This window comes from Kogia breviceps, chromosome 17, assembly GCF_026419965.1.
Source record: "Kogia breviceps isolate mKogBre1 chromosome 17, mKogBre1 haplotype 1, whole genome shotgun sequence".
Lineage (NCBI taxonomy): Eukaryota > Metazoa > Chordata > Mammalia > Artiodactyla > Physeteridae > Kogia > Kogia breviceps.
Genome location: NC_081326.1, coordinates 41,685,005 through 41,708,239, shown reverse-complemented (window position 1 = coordinate 41,708,239; position 23,235 = coordinate 41,685,005). Strand labels below are relative to the sequence as shown.

Here is a 23,235-nt window from a genome sequence, read left to right as displayed (position 1 = left end):
GACATGCACAGCCACTAAAAGCTGATGAGCATCTAGCTTCCCTGCAAGTGAAAAAAAGCAGTGAAGACGCCACTCTTCCTATGGGGCAGGATGAGACCCCCTTTTTAATACCCTGCTCAAAATGTCAGGTGGACAATGGGACTGCATGAACGTTTAAAAGCAGCTCGACATTTTAGCTATCACCTTGCAGAGGTCATTGCTGCACTGCACGGCCACACTTCCCAAAGTATGTCCCTAGGAACACTGGTCCTTGAAAACAGAATTTGGGGCTCAAAAAGATTTATAAGATACTGTAGACTACTATCCACTTCTTAGAGAATCACAATGTACATTATCACATGGAAGGTTCTAGAAGTCCTTTAAAAAGAAGTGCTTAACTGTATTTATTTATTTATTTTTGGCTGCATTGGGTCTTTCTTGCTGAGTGCAGGCTTTCTTTAGTTGTGGAGAGCAGGGGATACTCTTCATTGCGGTGCGCAGGCTTCTCATTACGGTGGCTTCTCTTGTTGCGGAGCACGGGCTCTAGGCGCACAGACCTCAGCACTTGTGGCGTTCGGGCTCAGTAGTTGTGGCGCACAGGCTCAGTAGTTGTAGTGCACGGGCTTAGTTGTTCTGCGGCATGTGGGATCTTCCCAGACCAGGGCTCAGACCCATGTCGCCTGCATTGGCAGGTGGATTCTTAACCACTGTGTCACCAAGGAAGTCCCACTTAACTGTATTTAACCCAGAATTTACCACTCTGTCCTTGGACTCTTTTCCTTAGGTAACATACTTCACAGAATATATTTTGAGAAATGCTCCTCTATGGCTTTGAAAAATTCTTTGCAGAAACAAAGCACAGAAAAATTAAGTAACTCCTGGAATCATGCGCTAGTCAACAACACAGAGGACAAGTGGTCATAAAACCACAGACCACCACTCTAGTTCCATCTCAACACTTTTGCCATAAACTGAACCTGCCTGAAAAGAGGCAACAATACATTTTCCACGATTTCCTTCTTTATGGTGTAAAGCGTCGGGCATGCTGATCACAGTACAGAATTGAACGTGGCCCACAGGGGCCCATACTTCATGCACAGAGACCAGATGTTTCTAGTCTTTTCCTCTTCTGTAACAACCAAGTCATTAAACAACCGTCGTCGCTTATCACATGACTACAAGATTTTTCAAATAGACTCGACAGCCCTTTGTTCTTGATAGGACACAAGAAAACAATAGAGCTTCTAATTATTTTCAACAAGAATTACACAGACCAAGAAATCAAAATACAAAAGCTTTTGGCTATATATGCCAAAAAATTTTAAAGTATTACAGCAAGGACAGGGAAAGATGGAAATCAAGGACATTACTGGAATGAGGTAAACATTGCATCCATTTGCATAAATACATAATTTTTTTAATTCTCGTTTCCAAGGAATTTAACATGATATATTGAAACGGAAGACGGCAAAAACAACTCTCCAGTTGTGCGACTTGGCAAACACAGTTATTATCTGTGCCAGGATGTAAACCGACCTCACACCTCAATAGCAATTCTCGCAAATCGATACTGCAGAGAGGCAGGCGGCCTCAGCAAAACGAGACCCCTCTCCACTCCTGGCTGGCTGGACAGCATATCCAGCAAGCCCGTCAAACTAACAAACCCCAGGGCTTCCCCACAGCCGACAGCCATGGAAAAATCTCCCTGTGTGACAAAGCCAAGGAGAATTCTGGAGCAGTGAGAAGTCACAACCGGGAGAGGGCCTGACCACAAGCCCAGGGTCAGAGGCTGGTGTCCAGCTGCAGGGTCCCTCTCTGCCAGGCCCTCAGATGCAGCACAGCCTCGCTTCTGCCTCTTCTCTAGTTTCTTCTTCTCCTTCTGTTTCCGGATCTGGCTCTTGAATGGGTCACTGTGCTTGGGCTCCTGGGGCCCACAGTACAGCCGATCCTGGCTGAGCTGGAGGAGGTCCTCCTCAGCTGGAACACAGATCATGGTGTGCGGCTCGGGGCTGCCCTTCCTGAGCAGGGACAGCCTGACCCACACCAGGGCCTTGGGGAAGCGGTCCAGGATGGACAGGCAGGCCTCTCTGCTCAATTCTTGCTGCCCTGTGCCAGGAGCTCGTGGGGCTGCCCGACTGTCACCAGAACTGGGTCCACACCAGGCTGACAGCTGCCTCAGTAATTTTCTACTCCTGCACGAAGTGGGAGACACATGTTTTGAGGATATTTTGTTCAAGGAGAAAATATGCAGTTAGAAGACTGGACATTGCTAGAGTTCATTTGATTTTTTTAATACTCTATAGGGGGAAAGGATCAAAATTTCGATTTTTTAAAAATCAAAATAACATTTAGGGCTTCCCTGGTGGCGCAGTGGTTGAGAGTCCGCCTGCCGATGCAGGGACACAGGTTCGTGCCCCGGTCCGGGAGGATCCCACATGCCACGGAGCGGCTGGGCCCGTGAGCCATGGCCACTGAGCCTGCGCGTCCGGAGCCTGTGCTCCGCAACGCGAGAGGCCGCAACAGTGAGAGGCCCGCGTAACACACACACACACACACAAAAATACACATTTACACATTTGTGTAATGATACTTTTCTTTTTATGTGTCTACTACTCTGAGACTCAAGGATGAAAGGTTTAAAGTTGAAGGCAGAGAAAAATAAGACAGTGGAGTAGAATCTATGGCTATATTCACAGTGAGAGGATTTGAGTAAAAAGGAACTGATGTTTTGGTGAAAAAAGAAACTCTTAAGGGACACTTATCTGAAAAGTAAGAAGGAAGGATATGAAATTACTGTACAGAAAAATAAGTATAAAGCAAAGGGGTGGCACTCTTAAAATCAGAGCACAGAATAAAGGGTAAAATGATAAGCAGAAGTGAACAGCCTGCAGCAGCACGGAGAGAAGAACACATTTTACACAGTAACCTCTGTGGTATGACAATATCACAATGAATGGGGAGCTAGTCGATCACAAATGCAGATCATTCAAAAGCAATGGGAAGAAATCTAATTCAACGATTTAAAGAATGCTTGCGGGGGTTCTTCATTACTTAAGATCACAATCGTGAGGGGACTGCTTTGTGAGCAAAGACTAAATAAAATAGGTCATAAACTGCCTTGGTTTAGGTCTATTGATGCAATCTTTTTTTTTTTTTTTTTTTTTTTTTTTTTTTTTGCGGTATGCGGGCCTCTCGCTGCTGTGGCCTCTCCCGTTGCGGAGCACAGGCTCCGGACGCGCAGGCCCAGCGGCCATGGCTCACGGGCCCAGCCGCTCCGCGGCATGTGGGATCCTCCCGGACCAGGGCACGAACCCGTGACCCCTGCATCGGCAGGCGGACTCTCAACCACTGCGCCACCAGGGAAGCCCTTGATGCGATCTTTTAAATCATTTCGTCAGTTAGCATCATGCCCCAAATCAAATGTATGTGATTTAGCCTTTTCCCTGGGCCCTCTATGATTCACTGGCTTTCCGCTGCAGAAGGTCCATAGATTCACTTGGGCTTTGTGTAAAGGAACAATGATAACTTTTACTTTCTGTAGCCTGGCGAGCATCACAAAAGCAGACAATCCAAAAACGTACCCGGAAGTCGTGTGCACTTACCTCAGAACGCAGAGGAGGCTGCCGGTGGCACCCTGGCCCACTGCCCGCTCGGTCCCCACCCGGGCTGGACCATCTGTGTCCATCACTCCCTTGGGCTCGCTGGAGTCGTTACGGGGTGTGCCTTCGTCACCAGACAGCTGACGAGTCCTTCCAGGCATGGGAACACAAGGTACCGCATCTCTCCTCAGGCTACTCTCCTCACCACCTGGAGAGGAGGCTGCAGACCATTCGTCTTGGGCCTGGACTCTTGATTCCCAGTCTCGAGTTAACTGCTCCCAGGGACAGCAGAAAGGCGCCAGGGTGCCAAGCTTAACGTAGTTGGGCCGTTTTGCCGGAGGGCGTCTAATGGAAATCAAAGAGGAGAGCCAATTTTGAACGATTTAGGACGGACAAGCAAAATAACCATGGACACCGAACTCCATCTCTATTTTAAAAACAAACATACAAAATAGTTTTCTAAGAAATACGATTTTTTTAAAATAATAATAACCAACTCTACTGGCTGAGCTTTTTTGTTTTCTTCGGTTTTTACTGTAATAGATAATATGCACCCACGAAGTGGCCCAAAGTGCATCACTCCGGGGTGTGCCACTCCCGAAGAACTGCAGGTAAAGGGTGCTCCTGGAGCCGTGCAGTGATGCCCCAGAATACTCACAGGGTTTGAAGTTCAACAGGTACAAAGGGGGGACTTCCCTGGTGGTCCAGCGGTTAAGAATCCGCCTTCCAATGCAGGGGACGCGGGTTCGATCCCTGGTCAGGAAACTAAGGTCCCACATGCCATGGGGCAACTAAGCAACTCTGAGTGAGCCCACACACTCTGGAGCCCGTGTGCCCCAACTAGAAAGCCCACGCACCGCAACTAGAGAGCCTGCACGCCGCAACTACCGAGCCTGCGCACCACAGCTAGAGATAAGCCCACACACCACGACTAGAGAGAAGCCCACGCGCTGCAACACAAGATCCCACGTGCTGCAACTAAGACCTGATGCAGCCAAAAATAAAAAATTTTTTTTTTTAAAAAAGGTACAAAAGGGGTGATGGTGAAGTTTCTCTCTCACCCTTGACCTCTGGTGACCTCTGCCTCCTTCTTTGCCTTCTTTCCCCTACAGCTCCTCTCAAGTGACAGCTCTTTCTTTTTCACACGCCACAGGCCTAGGGGTGGGCACATTCCTCCTGATGCCCCCAGACCGCTTCTCTTCTCCTTCCTGCTCCCCTGAAGCACAAGCCATCAGATAAACCACTGGCTCTCCCTGCTCAGCCAGGGCCTCGGTCAACTCCCCAGGCATCCCATTCCCCGCCACTCTGCCTTCCCCTCCATCCCGACCCATTCTCAATGGCTTCAGCAGCTACATATATCATCCTTCTAGTACCCTGGCCCACCAGCAACTTCTCACACCTTTCACTCCACCCCATCTCAACCACCCACTCTCCTGGTCACACCTTACCTTTTGGTCACTGCCAACGCCTGCGCCACCTTAAAATCTCAATTCAAGTATCCTTCACTCAGAATGATGCCTCCTATTGTGCCTGCCCATTTACCTCTCCACGGCAATAATTCCTCAACCAGTGGAACTTACTACGGTAAGTCCCCTACACGCGAATGAGTTCCGTTCCAAGAGCGGATTCATAAATCCAATTTGTTCCCAAGTCCAACAAAGTTAGCCTAGGTACCCAACGAACACAATCGGCTGTATAGTGCTGTAATAGGTTTATAATATCAATACTTTTCACACAAATAATACATAAAAAACAAACACAAAAAATAAAGAAGACATGTTTAATCTTACAGTACGGTACCTTGAAAAGTACAGTAGTACAAATACAACAGCTGGCATTCGGGGCTGGCATCGAGTGAACAGGCAAGAAGAGTTACTGACTGGAGGAGAGGGGGTGGGAGATGGTAGAGCTGAAGGAGCCTCAGCAACAGGAGACGGAAGGCAAGCTGCAATTTCACTCACGCCTGACGTTGATGGAACACATGTTCACATCGTTGAAAGTTCGCAACTTGAAGGTTCGTATGTAGGAGACTTACTGTATCCGTTTACCGCTTCATCACTGCTCACTACCGTCCTCACATCTCTCTCCTTGGAAGCCTAGATGCCACGGTTCCTAAGAGAGTCACTCCCTTTACACGTACCCCCAAGTCCCTCCTCCGGCAAAGCCCCTCCTGGTTACATTCAACCCTCCATTGCCCCGCGCCAGCACCTCACCGGCAGAGCGTGGCTGTGGAAGAACGTGCAGGAGTCCTGAAGGGTCTCACTATCAACACAACTCAAGTGGACTCTTACATTTCTTACAAATCTGGTACGTTTCTCCAGCCGATTCTATCTTCCACTCTCCCAGAACACTGTTTATATCAATTCCTCTCTCCTCAAATCTCCAACAGCCTCTCCCCCCCTTATTCCTAGACGATAACCTTGCCTATTTTTCACTAAGACGGTCACAAACAGACTACTACCCAGCCTCTGCACAGAGGCTAGCCTACCTAGATCTGTATTCACATTTTCAGAGTCAGCCTTCCAGCCTATTAAAATAAGACAGCTAAGCCTGATCCTTAAGGAATGCCACTCCTCCCCTTATGCCCTGGATGCTACCCCATCTTCCTCACTCAAGGGCTTTGCTCTTGCCATTTTAGCCTCCCTCCCCTCGCCTGGATCCCTCCCACTAGTGTAGAAACATGTACTTCCATCAAGAATAAGCTCCACAAGGGCAGAGCAGACTTTGCCCGTCCCGTCCCCTGCTGCAGCCTCAGTGCCTAGAAAGGTTTCTGACACATGGCACGTTCTAAGTAAACATGTGCTAAATGAATAAGTCAGACGAATACGTAGAGATACACATGGAAAGCTGTTCACAGAAGCACAGAGCAAAAAATCAGAAAGAACCTAAAGGGCCACTGATAAATCACAGAACAGCCCTACTGCATTGGTAGACTACAACTCACTGGGCAAACCTGGCCCACTGCCTGTTTTTGTATGACCCACGAGCTGGGAATGGTTTTTACATTTTTCAATGGTTGAAAGAAACACAAGAGGGAATTCCCTGAAGGTCCAGTGGTTAGGACTCCACGCTTCCACTGCAGGGGGCCCGGGTTTCATGCCTGATCGGGGAACTGAGATCCCACAAGCCTCGCGGTGCAGCCAAAAAAAAGAAAAGAAAAAAGAAAAAAACACAAGAGAATAATATCTTGTAGCACGTGAAAATGCTATGAAATTCAAATAGGACTGTCCATAGTGTGAGCCTGGAACACAGCCGTGCTCACTCATTTATGCGTCCTCTGAGGCTGCTTTTGTGCCACATGGCAGAGTTGAGCAGCTGCCATGGAGACCAAAGGGCCCACAAAGCCAGAAATAGTTATCATCTGGCCCTTTACAGAAAAAGTTTGCCAACTCTTGGTTTAGAGTCATATTTACTGATATGGGAAAACTTTCCATAATACAGCTAAGTGAAAAAAGCAGGTTTCAAAATACAATACCTTAAAAAAAGTTGTGTCTATGAAAAATTTATATACATAAAAAAATCTAAAGGGTGAGAAATAAGTATTACTGTCAATTATCACTTAACAGGCATGGAGAAGCCCCTGCACACTATGGGAGGCATAGGATGTACAACACACAATGGCTGCCCTCAAAGGGCTTGTGAACCAGCAATCCAGGAACGTATCCCCGTTCACTCAGTCACTCATTCATCCATCATTCAAACAATAGCTGGAAAGCCAAGCAGGGCCTGTCTCTGGGGTTGCAGCAGTGCACAGGAGAGCACAACTGTGGAGCTCACAGTCAAGCAAATACAACATTCAATTAGTCATCCATTCATTGGTCAACAAAAAAAAAGGTATTAAAGCCCACTGTGCACTAGGCACTGGCTAGATACTGCAGATGCCACAACAAACAAGAGAGTTTTTGTGCTTCCAGAAGTCTACAGTTCAGTAGGAAATACAGGTGCCCTATGTTTCCTTTCCAGAGTATAAAGGAAATAAAGCCCCTCACTGGCCACTCCTCCAATGGAAAAAGAAAAAAGTCTAGATGGATAGATACCAAAATGTAAAAACCGTGCTTATCTCTCTGGATAAAAGGAACACACCAGTTTATAAAGTATTCTTGTATGTTTCCATACTTTCATGAAAATTCATAAGTATGTACTCCATCTATAACCATTATGAAAAACAATTTCCATTTTGAGGAGGCAGGGCTCAGTAGCGGGAATCAATTAACAAGAGCCTGGAACTCAGGTCCACAGCTTAGGTGTACACCATCATCAGTGAAGCAAAAAACCAAGAGAAAGGTTTGTAACCTGCATGGGCTATAAACTCTAGATACAGGGCAATCTCCTGACCTAAGTAGTATCTTCTTAATTATGTCTTGGGAATGTTGACAAGTCTAGGAACTCCACATTATATAGTAAGAGTCCCTGAAGCCAGGACAAACGTGATTGTTCAATGTGTCTTCCCCTTAAGCCATCAAACTAGGGACTTCTCTGGTGATGCAGTGGTTAAGAACCCGCCTGCTGGGCTTCCCTGGTGGCGCGGTGGTTAAGAACCCGCCTGCCAATGCAGGGGACACGGGTTCGAGCCCTGGTCCGGGAAGATCCCACACGCTGCGGAGCAACTAAGCCCGTGCACCACAACTACTGAGCCTGCGCTCTAGAGCCCACGTGCCACAACTACTGAAGCCCGCACGCCTAGAGCCCATGCTCTGCAACAAGAGAAGCCACCGCAATAAGAAGACCACGCACCTCAATGAAGAGTAGCCCCTGCTCGCCGCAACTAGACAAAGCCCACACTCAGCAATGAAGACCCAATGCAGCAAAAAATCAATAAATTTATTTAAAAAAAATAAAAGACATCAAACTAGAGAAGCCAGTTTCTTACCTTTTGTACTTTTCAAGAAGATTCTTAGCTTGCTCTTCAGCAAAGAGAATCCCAGCAGGGCAGTCTGGGAAATCACCTGGGACATTCGGTGACCTTTTATACTGAGAATGCACTACAGTCTCTTTTAATCCTCCAACTCTTGCACCTCGATAGATCTAAAAGAAATGCCAGAAAGATCCTGTCACTATACCAACTTAAAGTGAAACTGCTGAATTCTTTGTACGGGGAAAAATGGGAAACCTAAATACCCATCAAAACTAGAACGGATCGGGGTTTCCCTGGTGGCGCAGTGGTTGAGAATCCGCCTGCCGATGCAGGGGACACGGGTTCGAGCACCGGTCCGGGAAGATCCCGCATGCCGTGGAGTGGCTGGGCCTGTGAGCCATGGCCGCTGAGCCTGCGCGTCCGGAGCCTGTGCTCCGCAACGGGAGAGGCCACAGCAGTGAGAGGCCCGCGTACCACCAAAAAAAAAAAAAAAAAAAAAAAAACTAGAACGGATAAATACAGTGGGGAACTACCCCATAATGGGTTACCATACAATCGTGAAAATGAATGAAATAGAGCTTCACCAATCAACATGGAAAACTCTCAATGTTGAGTGAATACTGCAAGTTGAGCAAGCATTTATACAAGGAATAAAGCTTAAAAACATGTCAAATATAGCTATTTTATTTTAGGATATATACACACACACTTAATAAAGCTATAAAAACATGCATGATGGTGACAAACACCAAAAATAGGACTAGTGATTCCTTTAGAAGGAGAGAGGGAAATAGGATTGGAGAGGGATACACAGAGTGCTTCCAATGAACCTATAATGTCTTATTTCTTAAGCTGGATGGCGGGTGAAAGGTACACAGGTATACCTTCTGTATGCTTAAAACAGTTCATAATTTTAAAGTCAGACTTAAAAATATTCCCACTCCTAAATGATTAACTGAATGTCCTTTGCACTATGCATAATCACTAAAATTAATTATCTGCCTGAATCGAACAGTCTTACATGTCATGTCGTTTATGCTCTCTAGCTCAAAGTAATTATTTAACCAGGAAAAAAACAACACACATTAGATTTTTAATAAAATTTTTAGCTGCAGTTAATAAAAGAGGAATATATGGAACAGCACTTTTAAAAAAAAACCTGTATCCTACACATCTATAAAAACTAAGTCTTTTGGCTTTTAAACTGTAACAAATTTCAAGTAAAGAAACCTCAACATTTTGTTGCCACTACTATTCAAAAATCAGGCCACTTTTAAAACCTCAAAAATTCAAAAAATGTCGGCACAACTCTTAGTAATGAAAACCGGGCTCCAGGGACTCTATGAAGTATCTCATATCCAGGATTATAGCTCAAAGGGCAGAAAACTAGCACTCAATTTCTAGGTCATGCATAAAGTCAGGAACATTTTCAGTGCTTGGCATTCACTAGGAATGTATTTTAAATGTTGTAACTGTTGGTCAGAATCGAAGAGTAACTTACAAATGGAATCCAGAAAGCCATGGCCCAGCCCTTTGGGAGGAGGACATCCCAGCCGCTTCCCCAGCCTCGCTGAGCATCACCAGTCACTTTTCCTGGCTGTTGAATCAAAAGTATAGGAACCTTGGATTCATGGGGACCTAAAAAAAGCTGTGACCCGGGCACCAGCAATTCACTCCTCTTCCGGTTTAAATCCTGAAGTGGAAGAAAATCATTCAAGACAAACAACCCTAGTCTTCCGGGAGATCCTACTGGGTCTCCCTATAAGCAGCTTTAGAAAGTTAAATGCTCTTTTAAAAAGCAAGAAAAAGGTGCTCTCAATAAATAAATGTGAGCCATTTTAAGGACAAGGTATTCCTCCCAGGATGATTTTCCTCTATACAAGTGCTTTGGTAAAAAATGCCAAATTGTCTTAAATTAGAATATACTAGGTGACTCAAAGTCACAAAATAATATACATTCATTCTGCTCATTACTTAGCTATCAGGATTAATCTTACGTTTTGATACTCTGTTCCTACATTTATTTTGGTTAAGATTGGTGGTCATGAAGTAAAAGGGCTATAAACAACAACTTCTCAAGAAGGGGCAAGTGGGAAAATACTCCAGCTTTTAAGAAAATTTCTCAGCAGGTCTTAAAGGAGAAGATGCAATAAATTATCTATTAAGTGGACTGCTGGGAGTGGATAACAACATCCTTGCAGATTTTTCTTGCCAGCTGGACACAGGCCTGCCGCTCAACTGAGGAGACTACACAGGAGACCACCTCGGCGCTACGACGTCTAACTCATGAATGCCCTTCATGCATGACCAAGTCCCGAGTCTCCTTTTTTTACCTTTGGTCAAGTTTCCACTACCTTCTACATATTGGTAATTCCAAAATATCTACCTCTTTAGTCCCAACTTTTCCTCCTGGGATAGAAACCTGTCTCCTAGACATCTGCTCCTGGGACATCCTGAGGCCCCTCAGTTTCTCTGAGACTAAACTCATCTTCCCCACTGAGTCACTCTCTTCCTGTGTGCCCCGGCTGGCTGAATGACATACAATTCTCACAGTTCAGTAGCTCATTCATTCATCCTTTCAAATATTTAGTCTTCATTCATTTACTTGTTCATTCAAATATTTCCTAAGCACCTGTTACATGCCAGGCACTTAGCTAGAACTTGAGAAGACAGCAGTGACAAGTCAGACCTGGCTTTGGCTCTCTTTTAGCTGAGCTCTAAAACCAAGCTAGACCATTATGAGCTAACCCACAGGCCTCCCCCTTTCCCACTTCCCATCTTCCAATCAACCACTGAGTCTAGTCGGTTTTACCTTCCAGGTATATGTATTAAACCCCAGCCCCTCCACTCCAGCCATACTGCCACACTTCAGGCCCCCATCGTGCCATCTGGACTACTTCAAGGGTCTCTTCTAAGCCATCCAACCACAAGCCCTCTCTCCAGCTCTCCGACCCCTTATCCCCATCCCTAGTCTCCATAGCACTGCCAGAGTGAAATCTGATCATGTCATGGCCCAACTTAAAATCTTCAATGGCCCCTGCATCTTAGGTCCAAATCCAAAAATGCCTCAAGGTGTTTTATCTCCTCCGTTCCATCTCCTACCCTAACCTTAACTCCAAGATACTTATCTACTTGGAGACTCCTGAACATGCCATCCTGTTTTGGGCCTGGGCCCTTGCCCTTGTTCTCAACTCCGACAATCCTTTCTCCACTGTAGCCTTGGCTCCTGGCCCCTGGCCGCAAGAAGCCTGGTTAATTCTGACCACACACCTAAGAGTTAGCTCAAATACCAGCTCCTCCACCCAGGAAGCTTTCCCCAGTTTCCCTAGTCCGGGCTCAGTACCCCTTCTTTGGGCTTCCTTTGTACTCTGTACTTCTTCAACCTAATCCTAGTCATCTACACCCCATTATCTAGTATAATACCTGGTGCTGATAGGAGCTCAATCATTGTGAAATTAATGACAGAGAACATTTAAGTGGAGAAATAATAAAAGAAAAAAAAATTTAAACTATAAGATGATCATTTCAAGAAAGTCTTTGTATTAAACTTTTCTAGAGATTATTCTTCTCTAAGAACGGAAAATAGCATTGTATATATCGTAAAGGATCAAAAAATTGAAAATAAAAGGAAGTCTATGGGATTCTATAAAGTATGAAATAACATTCATGGTCTCTAGAGTGATGAATTTCAGCCTGTTTTCATGACTTTACCATTAGTTACCTGATCCGCGATTTTATTCTCTGTGACACTCTTACAGATATCTTGGTTCCAAAGAAAGCTATGCGAACACTCCACAGGCACACCCTCCAGAAGCAGCTGTCTAACTTTCTCATTATCTAAGAGGGAAAAGAAATAGCCTTAAACCACATTCCTTAGATCAGTGAGGTCAAATTCTAAACAAAGCCAGGTGACCTTTTGTTACAAGAAACTATTCTATAGGCTCCTCTAGAAGCCTAACTTCTCTAGAGGAATTTATTTACTTGAGTAGAAATTGTTATTCTTACAGTTGGTTTCATAATCTGTGAAACAGCAAAGGCTCCTAAACTTATTTCTTTGACATTTATTTTTAGTCTGTAAGATGCAAATATTACATTAAATTGCCTCTAAATATCTGCCTGATTGCACATTTAAGATAATCACGTTCTAGGCATCACTGCAGAGGCGAACCATTTCTTGATTATATGCTCCGATGGCACAAATCATATTTTAACTATTGGCTTCAGGGCTCTTTATATCATCCCTGACCCAATGGTCTTGAGCCAACAGATACCATCCTTTTCTTCTGTCCTATTACTTCAAGTCTCTGATAACCCTTTTTTATTGAATTTATTCCTTTCTGTAAAACATATTTTTCTCAGTCCTTTAAAATGAATATATTTGTTGTGAAATATGTTGTTTCATCCCTTTAAACGAGCTACACCATGCCAAAAAGTACTCTAGTGGGAAAGGAGGGGGAATTTTTTCAGTTATAAACATATATATTGATAGAAGAGACTTCCTACATGCAATTACTTCAACACTAGGGCAAAAAAAAAAAATCCTTCAAATCTTATTTTGTTGGACTGAAGAGTTAAAAGTAAAAAGTCAGACAATACATGAGTTTAGGCTAAGGTCCTAAAATGCCAACATAGAAAGGTCACTCAACCTGCATGGGTCTGATGGCTGAAAAAAGTAAGTTGGAAGTGACTTGGCCATAATGTGACAGATATCAGGGATAAACAAGTTAGAAAAAAACGAAACTGATGAAAAGATCTGAGATGAAAGCTCCTTAAAAGCAGCAACTGCTTCTAGTGCTGCTGGAGAGAATAACCAGCAGCATCTCGAGTGACAAGGCGTGTGCGGAAAAAATTCACACAGCCTCTCGAGGAGCAAAAAAGCCCCATCAAGCAGCTGTCTGCCGAGAAGCCTTTCCTGTGGAGTGCTGCCAAAGAGTGACATTGTCATTGAGTGACATTTGTCACTCATTTGTCACAATGACATTTGTCATTGAGTGACAAAGCTGGGATTTTATTCAGATTTGGCTGCAGACAAAAGAGAGGTGGCTAATACTTAGGGTGTAAAGACACAGGAAAGCACAACTTCATTTTCAAATATTCTAAAAAATAATAAGAGATGAAACAAAAGTAGATGGCACATCCGGACACTGGAATATTATTCAGCACTAAAAAGAAATGAGCTATCAAGCCATGAAAAGACAAGAAAGAACCTTAAATGCATATTACTATGTGAAAGAAACCAATCTGAAAAGGCTACATACTGTATGATTCCAACTATGTGACATTCTGGAAAAGGCAAAACCATAGAGACTGTTGAAGGATCAGGGGTTGGAAGCAGTGAGAAAGGGATGGATAGACAGAGCACAGCTGACTTAAGAGAGTGAAAGTATTCTGTGTGATACTATAATGACAAAGCAGAGTATGTCTGAAGGCAAAGGAGGCCTTTTAAGTCAACAGTCTTCACTACTGAGAAAAAAATATTATCAGCTGAGTCAGCACGCCCCTCAGCGTGCCCAGAATGACGGTGAATTCCGAGCGTAATTCTAAGTCCTTCCCCCAAGACTCACATAAAGCACATTCTCTTTCATCTCGGACCAAAGCTAATTGACTACATAACTCCAGAATTGTGACTTAAAGGTTGAATAGCTTATCTTCTCCTTTCTTAAATGTATTTGACGATCACCAGATTTTAAAATTTTCTTAAGTGTTTCTTAGAGAAGCAAAGGAAATGAATAAAAGGTTTAACCATTTGGGATTCAAATGAACCAAAGTTACAGCCTTCAAATTTACTCTATTTTAAATTAAATTTGCAGAACAGTGAAAAAGGCCCAGCTGAAGCTATCAGATATTTTTTCTCCCAAGAGCAGAAACTGAGAAGTCATGGCAATAATGACCAATAACTGGGAACTTGAGAAAGTCAACTGTTTGGGGTACACGGTAATAGAGAGGGTGTAAAGAGAAAAACTAAAAAGAGCCCATGAGCACAATGTAAGGTCAGTATTTTCTAAAGCAAATTCATCTCTGGAAGACAAAGACTAGTTAAAATAATCTAACAAAGCAAACCAGATGTTAAGGAGAGCAAATACTAAAAGACCAGATAGTAGAGCAGAACTTGTATTTTTAAATTTCACCCAGAAAACCAGTTCTTTACACGGTGAAATGCTATGTTAATGAAGTTGAAAAGATTCGCAAAAACATATTGTTAATATTTATCAAACTCAAGAAATAAATGATAGGACTTCCCTGGTGGCACAGTGGTTAAGAATCAGCCTGCCAATGCAGGGGACACAGGTTTGATCCCTGGTCCGGGAAGATCGCACAGGCCGCAGAGCAACTAAGCCCGTGCACCACAACTACAGAGCCTGTGCTCTAGAGCCCACGAGCCACAACTACTGAGCCCGCGTGCCACAACTACTGAAGCCCACACGCCTAGAGCCCCTGCTCCACAAAAAGAGAAGCCACTGCAATGAGAAGCCCGTGCACTGCAACAAAGAATAGCCCCCCGCTCGCCACAACTAGAGAAAGCCCGCATGTAGCAACAAAGACCCAACGCAGCCAGAAATAAATAAATATAAATAAATAAATAAATAAATTTATTTTAAAAAGAAAAAGAAAGAAATGGTCAAGTAAACTTTTTCAAAGCACCTGAGGATATGCATCATCACTTCAGGGTCTTCACTGAAAGAGAAAACCATTTCCATCTCTGTACTCTATTCTACTCTCAATATTTCTGACGTTCAGGTATGTGGGTGTTTTTCCCATAGCAAAGAATTCTCTGACACCAGCTGAGTGTCCTACAATTTAACTCAATCCTGACGCTACCTACCTACAGATAGCATCAGATCCCACAGGTTAAGGGCTCAGTCCCCCAGACAGCTCCCACTTCAGATGCCAATTTTAAGTCCTGACCAACTGGCTATAAATTGGCCAGGTCCAATAGTTTGCTAGAATGGCTCCCAGAACTCAGGAAAACAGTTTACTTACTACATTACTGAGTGATTTTTTTCATAAAAGGAAACAACTCAGAAACAGCCAGATGTAAGAGATGCACAGGGCAAGGTAAAGGGGAAGGGGTGTGGAGCTTCCATGCCCTCTCTGGGCACCCCAGCACCCAGCACCTCCAAGGGTTCAGCAAACAGGAAGCTCTCCAGACTCCACCCTAGGATTTTTATGGAGGTTTCATCAGGTGGGTATGATTCATTGGCCATTAGCGATTAAGCTTAATCTCCAGCCCCTCTCCCTTCTCAGGGAGAGAAGGGGTAGGGCCTGAAAGTTCCAACATTTTGGTTGGTTCCCCTGGCAACCAGCCCCCAACCTTAGGGGCTTTACCAAAAGACACCTCATTAACATAAACTCAGGTGTGGTTGAAAGGGGCTTGTTAGGAATAAGAAAAGGCTCTCCTTTTAGCCTTTAAGGCTCTTGTCACTTAGGAAATTACAAGAGTTTTAGAAGCAAGGTGCCAGGAACCATGGACAAACACCAAAACATGTATTTATTACTTCACAGTATCACATTGTTGTATCTTCTCTTTTCCAAGCTCTCTATAATTCCCAGCACACATAAGAAGATAAATTGTTTATGTTATGCAAGTCAGGCAAACCCTTCCTACGGTTTAAGTAGCACCAGAATTGATCTGTTTTGTCCAAGTCAAAACAAAGAATGACTTCAGATATGGAAAGACAGACTGGAAGTTATGTCAAGAGAATTAAGACCATCATGACCTTCAAAACAAAGAATGACTTCAGATATGGAAAGACAGACTGGAAGTTATGTCAGTGAATTAAGACCATCATGACCTTAAGATTCTTCTAAGGATTAATCTTTTATTAATTGACCCAGCTCATCAAAGTATATTTCTAAAATTAGTTTTGAATTGTCATCCCAGATGGTATGTTACATTTGTTAATAATATTTGTGTAATACTAACTCCTTAAAAATGTTTACTTTTTTATATAGCTCACATGCCAATACTTCTTCAAAGAAATTACTTAAAACAGGTTTTAATAAAATACAACAATAAGACTGGTGGCCACAATGGTGAAGTAAGACCCTGAACATACCTCCTCACGTGGGCACACCAAAATTACAACTGTTTACAGAGCAACTGTCTATGAGAACGTCTTGAAGACTAGCAGAACAGGCTCTCCACGACTAAAGATAATAAAGAAGGAACCAGATAGGAGAGGTGGAGACATGGTAGAGACAAGACACACACCCCAGGGTAGGCGACCCACAAACAGGAGGAGAATCATAATTGCAGAGTTTCCCCAAGGGAGCAGGGGGACCAAGCTCCACATCAGGTACCCCAGCCTAGCGGGTACCTGCATAGAGAGGATGAGCCCGTAGAACGTCTGGCTTTGAAGGCCAGCTGGGCTTGAGAACAGGAGAGCTGGAGGGCTACAGGAAACACAGACTCCACTCTTAAAGGGTACACGTAAAATCTACATGTTCCAAGTCCCAGCACAGAGGCAGTAATTTGAAAAGAGCCATTTGCTGATCTTAGAGAGTTTCCCAGAGAGGCAGAAGGCAATTGGGAGTCCTCCTGGGGACACAGATCTGGCGAGGGTGTGGAGAAAAGGGAACCCTCATACACTGTTGGTGGGAATGTAAACTGGTACAGCCACTATGGAAAACAGAATAGAGGTTCCTCAAAAAACTAAAAATAGAACTACCATACAATCCAGCAATTCCACTTCTGGGTATATTTCCAAAGAAAATGAAAACACGAATTCGGAAAGATACATGCACCCCCTATGTTCACTGCAACATTATTTATAACAGCCGAGGTATGGAAGTGTCCATCAACAGATGAATGGATAAAGAATATGTAGCATATATACAATGGAATACTACTCAGACGTAAAAAGAATGACATTTTGCCATTTCCAACAACATGGATGGACTTGGAGGATATTACACTAAGTGAAATAACTCCGAGAAAGACAAACAGCACATGATATCACTAATATGTGGAATCTGAAAAACAAAACAAATGAACAAACATAACAAAACAGAAACAGAGTCCTAGATACAGACAGCAAAGTGGAGGTTGTGAGAGGGGAGACGTGGGGGGGGGATGAGCGAAATAGATGAGGGAGAGTAAGAGATACAAACTTCCAGTTATAAAATAAGTTTAAGTCATGGGGATGTAATGTACAGCATGGGGAATATGGCCAGTGATACTGAAATAACTTTGTATGATGACAGATGGTAGCTAGACTTATCTTAGTGATCATTTGGTAATGTATAAAAATATTGAACCACTATGTTACACACTTGAAACTAATATAATATTGTAAATCAATTATACTTTGATTATTAAAAAACACAATGACATAAGATGGTAAGCTTTAATAGTAGAAATTAAATCATGTTTTTCAAGATAGACTTTAATTTTCCTTGAACTGATTTATATTAAGACAAAAGCCTTAGGAAGAATTTAATACTGCCTTATTCCAAAAAAGGATTTGAGGGAGCAAGAGAAACTAAGTAGAGTTTAACTACAGTTTTGAGATGAATACGACAGTAAACATTTATTGGTGTAGTAGACGCTGTTAACTTTTATGGTTGTTCCAGACCATATTGCTATTAAAAAAGAAAAGAGGCAACAGTGAATTGATTAAAGTGTTAGGCTCCGTAATTAACTAACTTACCTATATATCTTAAACTCCTCCCTCATCCAATCCACCTTTCATGTAAGGTTCTGGCAGAGTACTTTATCGTCCCTTTAATAAGCTATCTAACTACATGTGAAGGTTAAAAAAAAAAAAAAATTCTGAAGTTGTTTCTACACACACCTGTATCCTTTCTCCAAAAATTCATAAGCTGATTTTAATTATTCTTCCAATTAACCGTATTTAAATAACAGTAAATACGAGACATTATCACAATTGCTGCAAATCGCAATTTTAGACTAAAATTTTAGCCAGCCCCTACCCATCCCCCACCGTGTCACCCCAAAGTACTCCTGTAGGCCACTCTACTGAGTCTAAACCAAGACATCTTACCCTTCAGCACCTGGGATGGCCTTGCCAGGATTCGAACCTGGATCATCTGTATGGTCAGACAGAGGCTTCCAAAGAGCACAAGACCAGCTGCGGGTGCAGATCCCTTCCTCACAATTAAAATTCTGAAAAGCCAGGCATTTTCAGAGAACCAAGTTTGCAGAGACAGGTTTTACTAGATACTAAAAATAGAGAACTCAGGGAAAAAAATGAACATAAGGATCAGGGTACACGTTTACAGCTAAAAGATACTTCCTCATACACCATCTCCTTTGCTCGTAATCACCTTGAAAGGTAGGCAGGTGAAGACTGCCGTAATTCTTCTACAGATAAAGTTACTGCAGCAGTGTCACACACAGAACTCTTCTAATGGGATGGACTGCTCTAAATAGTAAGGAAAACCAGGCTGTCTCAAGAACTTTACCTTGGCATTTTTCTGGATTGGGCAAAACTTTGGACCTCTTTTGAGGCAAATTTATTCGTGGATCACCAACTGTCAGTCCCAGAATAGTACCTGCCGGAATTTCTGCTGGTGATGTTATTCCTTTAGCAAAAAAACAAAACAAAACAAAAAGCAAACAGAAAGTTATTCACGAATACATAGATATTTGCTTTTATTTTCAAATTTTTCTAATGAAACTTTCATCTTGGGCTAATTATGTAAAGACACATATTCCCATTTGTTTCCCCAAAGATACTTTCAGAGAATAAATTAACGTTCATAAAGAGTGAAGTTTCTTACAAAAAACATTAAATTAACATAACGGGTTATTTTACGACATGAACGTGTATGCTCCTATCAATAACTACAGGAGCTTCACACACAAATGCAATCATGTGAACGTAAGTAAGATTTTAGTTTAGTAGCTGGTACATGCATTTATCTATAGCAATGGAATGCCAATTATGTAGAATACGAACACCTCATTTGTGCTTTCTTGCTGTATTTTAACAAAGAGTTACAAGTTAAAAAGCACACTACATTTAGGTAGCTCAACTGCAAGATGCTCTTTTAACCCATTTCCCACTCTTCCCTTCTTCCCCAGTACAACCCAGTATCCCCCCTGTTATACCTCCCAGCAATTCAAAAATGGTTTCCTGTCTGTGATGAAGGGAAACGCTATCAGGATTCCTGCAGGTTTCAATCCACCAACAGTGAGGTGTCTTCTCTGTGTCCTCTCCCTCCTGGAAAACAACAACTCCTGTTCACCAGACAAATAATGGATCAGACTTAATAATTTGGTTAAAATGGTTGTGCTATTGGCCCCCATCCTTTTTTTCCCTGTTTGTGGGAATGAATCTTTTATGAGGGGAACCAGGGAAACTGTCACATCAGACTAATGATTCTTCTAATTACAGACAAGGACACAGGACTATACTTCTCTCAAGATTTCACAAACTAAGAAAAACAGTCGTGGTTTTCGGAGAGACCACCTACCTAATTTACGGCACACCTGTGCCAACAAGAGATGCCCTGGCTCCTTTGCTCTTCTCCCACTCTACCAACTTCATCACCACAGAATGAAGCACTAAAATTTTCCTCACCAAAGAAAAACCAAACCAATACCTTTTGAAGAAATCTTCAGCAAAAGGATTTATTACTACTATAGTATTTCTAGAAAGTTCAAGAAAGTTACACAAGTATTTTACTTGCCTTTTTTCTGAACAGAAGTAGGAATGAGGAAAGGTTTCAAATAGCACTTCAAGTACCGTAAGCATGCCCAGGAAGAGAACCTACAGCCATGATTCATACCAAAAAGTTCACTGAAGGAGGATGTGCCCCTACAGATTCTAACCTGTAATACATGCGCGCCCTTTGCCTCACACAAACTCAGGTGGCACAAACTAGTGGTTCAAAGTACAGGCCCTGGAACCAAACTTCCTAGGTTCAAATCCTCCCTCTGCAACTTGTGAGCTAGCACAAGGCACTGTGCTAAGCCCAGGGGACAGAGTAAAGAATGGGACTGCCCCGTCCTCGCCATCACGAAGCTCAGACTCTAATGAGACACGAACATCGAACAAATATGCAAACAAATCTAGACGTAAATAGAGAAAATGTGCAAGATGGGATGAAAACAACAGGAAGGATATAATTTAACTTAGGGGATCAGAAAAGGATTCTAGAGGAAAATGATATAGATGCTGAAACTTAAAGAATGAGGAAGGCTTAGCCGAGAAGAGCGACAGAGGTGGGACATTCAGACAGGCTCTAAGGGAGGTGAGATCTGACATATTCTAGAACCTGGAAGAAGGCGAGGGTGGCTGAAGTGCCAAAGGCGAGGAGAGATGAGGCCAGACAGACATGAAGGTATAAGATTACCAGTCAAATTAAGGGCTTTGGAACTTAACTCAAATACAATGAGAAGCTATCCAAAAGCTTTTAATGAGGAAGTAGCACCATGTGAATAAATTGTCAAAATATCACTTTGCCTCCTGCGTGGAGAATAGAGTGAAAAGCGAGAGCAATGAAGGAAAGTTAAGAAGCTGCTTCAGGATCCAGGAAAGAGACAACAGTGGTTGAGACTACTGTGGAAACAGAGAAGAGGGAGAGAAAAGTCGTCTTTGTTTTTTGAAGTATCTGTCTTCTAACGGCTCAAACTCTGTTCAGATCTATCACCATATTCCACGTGTCCAATCTGCGAGAGGCACAGGCATTGAGAGGTTAATTGCACAAATACAGAAAAACAAACCAAATCTGAACCCAAAGTGTCTGATTCCTAATCTAGTCTCTACTCTCCAGACCTGCACTGTCAACATGGCAGCCACTAGCCACAGAGAACAGTTTGAATTTAACTGTTAGTTAATTAAAATTAAATAAAGGAACCAATTCACTTCCTCAGTCACGCTAGCAACTCGGTAGCTACATGTGGCTGATGGGATCCGTAATGGACGGCAAAAGGGAACATCACCATCGCAGAACGTTCTATTGGGCAGAGATGCACTCAACACACTGTTCTCAACCTGTTAGATATCACCCTTACAACTAGCCCCAGAAAAATATGCATCACACAAGTACAAACAAACAAAAAAAAAACAGCATATACTTTCCAGGATTTTAGGGGCTCCCTGTTAGCTGCCTATGGAGAAGTTAAGAACCTTCTACAAGACTCAGAAGCTGCAGGAGCAGTCTGCATTTAAATAAGAACAAGTCAGTTTACTTATTACATTCACTTAGATTTGCTCTTCTAGGAAAAGTGAAAGATAAAAGTCTTTGATAATAAGCGTTAAGTAGGGAAACAAACATTTAGAAGCCATGGCCCAAAATGTTACCAAGTTACGTTAGGTTTCACAAATTTGCTAAGAAGGAAGTGACCAGAATAAAACGTTACAAGCATGTTTGCTCTCACAGTGTGGACAGAAGCAGCTTTGAGTGCTTCAATTAGGATGGAGTGGGAAAGTGGACCAATCAGCCGGAATCTGTTCATCTCCATCGTCAAATCACTGAAAGAAAGAAAAGGTCTTAAAATGGAAACTTCCATCATATATGATGTCTGTTTCACCAACAAAAACAGCACACCTTCACTGAAAACGGTCAGTAGGTTCAGAGCAAATTCATCCCATACCTGATTACGATGCCTGTGGTTGGAGAGATCCAGGAATACGGCTGAAGTGGGTCTCTAGTTCCATCACCGATGACTTTTTTAATTGGTTTAGCATTTTCCTCATCATCTTTCCATTTTCTTTTCTTGCCAATTTTCTCTCTGGGCAGGTCACTTTGGCTTTTTTCTTGGGATGGTGTCAGAAGGGGATCAGGGAGACAGACGGTCGACTTGGTGGGTTCCATACACTGGCACACTGCTTTTATTTCCTCTAAGATATCCTAAGCATATGTTTAAACATTTTACTTTTAAACTCTGGAATTTAAATACGTTTCGAATTTACGTTGATTTAGTTTATGTTATTTTTTCTACCTTTAAAAATGTACATTTTTATTCTTCACAAATTAAACTAAATTTATCATCATCAAAAAGGTTTTTTGAGTCCTCTGCACTTAGAACAAAAAAAGAACTCCAAAATGTCAGAGATTAATGAAAACAACATGAATACTCTGACCAGTTTTTTTTTAAACTAGTTTAAAGAGGAATTTGGAGAAAATTTACAGTCTACTGTATAAACGCAGTGAGTATGCTAAAAAAGGAAAGCTAAGCTAAATGCAGTATTAAAAAATCATCAGAATTACTCAAAACGGATTCTCATCATCAAACAGGCTCTCACAAGCACCTGAATACCAATGAACCAATTCAGGCTGATGGAAGCATTAGTCCCAGTGCACCATTTCAAGCCCTTTGCATAATAAGATTGGTGTTCGTCTCTCCTTCTACTTAGGGCTTACTAAAAGTCAGGTCAAGATTTGCTCCACTTAATATTCACACAACTATCCTCCCTATATTCAAATACCAATATCAATCAAACTTTTAGACTATTCAAATTTCTATAGCACTGATTTCCAACAGTAATCAAGAATACAGTAACAGAGTGATGAGGAAATACTGTCAAGGATTATACCTGTTTAAGACTTGGATGAAGCCAGATCCACAACTGCCTGTTCTCAGAAGTGTCACCAGGGGTCCTCTCAGCCTTCCAAATAAATGTCACAGGACCCAGCATTTCTCTAGGATATTTATTTGCCCGGTAAAGCATGAGACTACCTTGGCGCTTTCCAGACAAACAGTGAACTGCTGCAAAAGTCAATCCTGACATAAACAAAAACAAAATTCTAAGATTTCAAGCGCTGCGACTGCAGTATTAGTTCCTGATAGCCATGCTGTTATTTATTGTCTATCTCCATGATGGATGAGGT

General features: G+C 42.6%; 1 protein-coding gene across 1 annotated transcript in view; it reads right to left on the bottom strand.

The window, feature by feature from the left end:
- Positions 1–1,374: 1,374 nt before the first annotated feature.
- POP1 (POP1 homolog, ribonuclease P/MRP subunit) overlaps positions 1,375–23,235 on the bottom strand; it is a 36,288-nt gene continuing 14,427 nt past the window's right edge. The window contains exons 7-16 of the mRNA XM_059042459.2: positions 22,941–23,128; positions 21,998–22,254; positions 21,782–21,875; positions 19,508–19,619; positions 18,859–18,978; positions 12,155–12,270; positions 9,935–10,126; positions 8,449–8,603; positions 3,582–3,923; positions 1,375–2,171 (exon numbers count right to left, since the gene is read on the bottom strand). Of these exons, the coding sequence (XP_058898442.1) occupies positions 1,517–2,171; positions 3,582–3,923; positions 8,449–8,603; positions 9,935–10,126; positions 12,155–12,270; positions 18,859–18,978; positions 19,508–19,619; positions 21,782–21,875; positions 21,998–22,254; positions 22,941–23,128 (2,231 nt within the window). The 3' untranslated portion in view covers positions 1,375–1,516. The remainder of the gene's footprint in view (positions 2,172–3,581; positions 3,924–8,448; positions 8,604–9,934; positions 10,127–12,154; positions 12,271–18,858; positions 18,979–19,507; positions 19,620–21,781; positions 21,876–21,997; positions 22,255–22,940; positions 23,129–23,235) is intronic.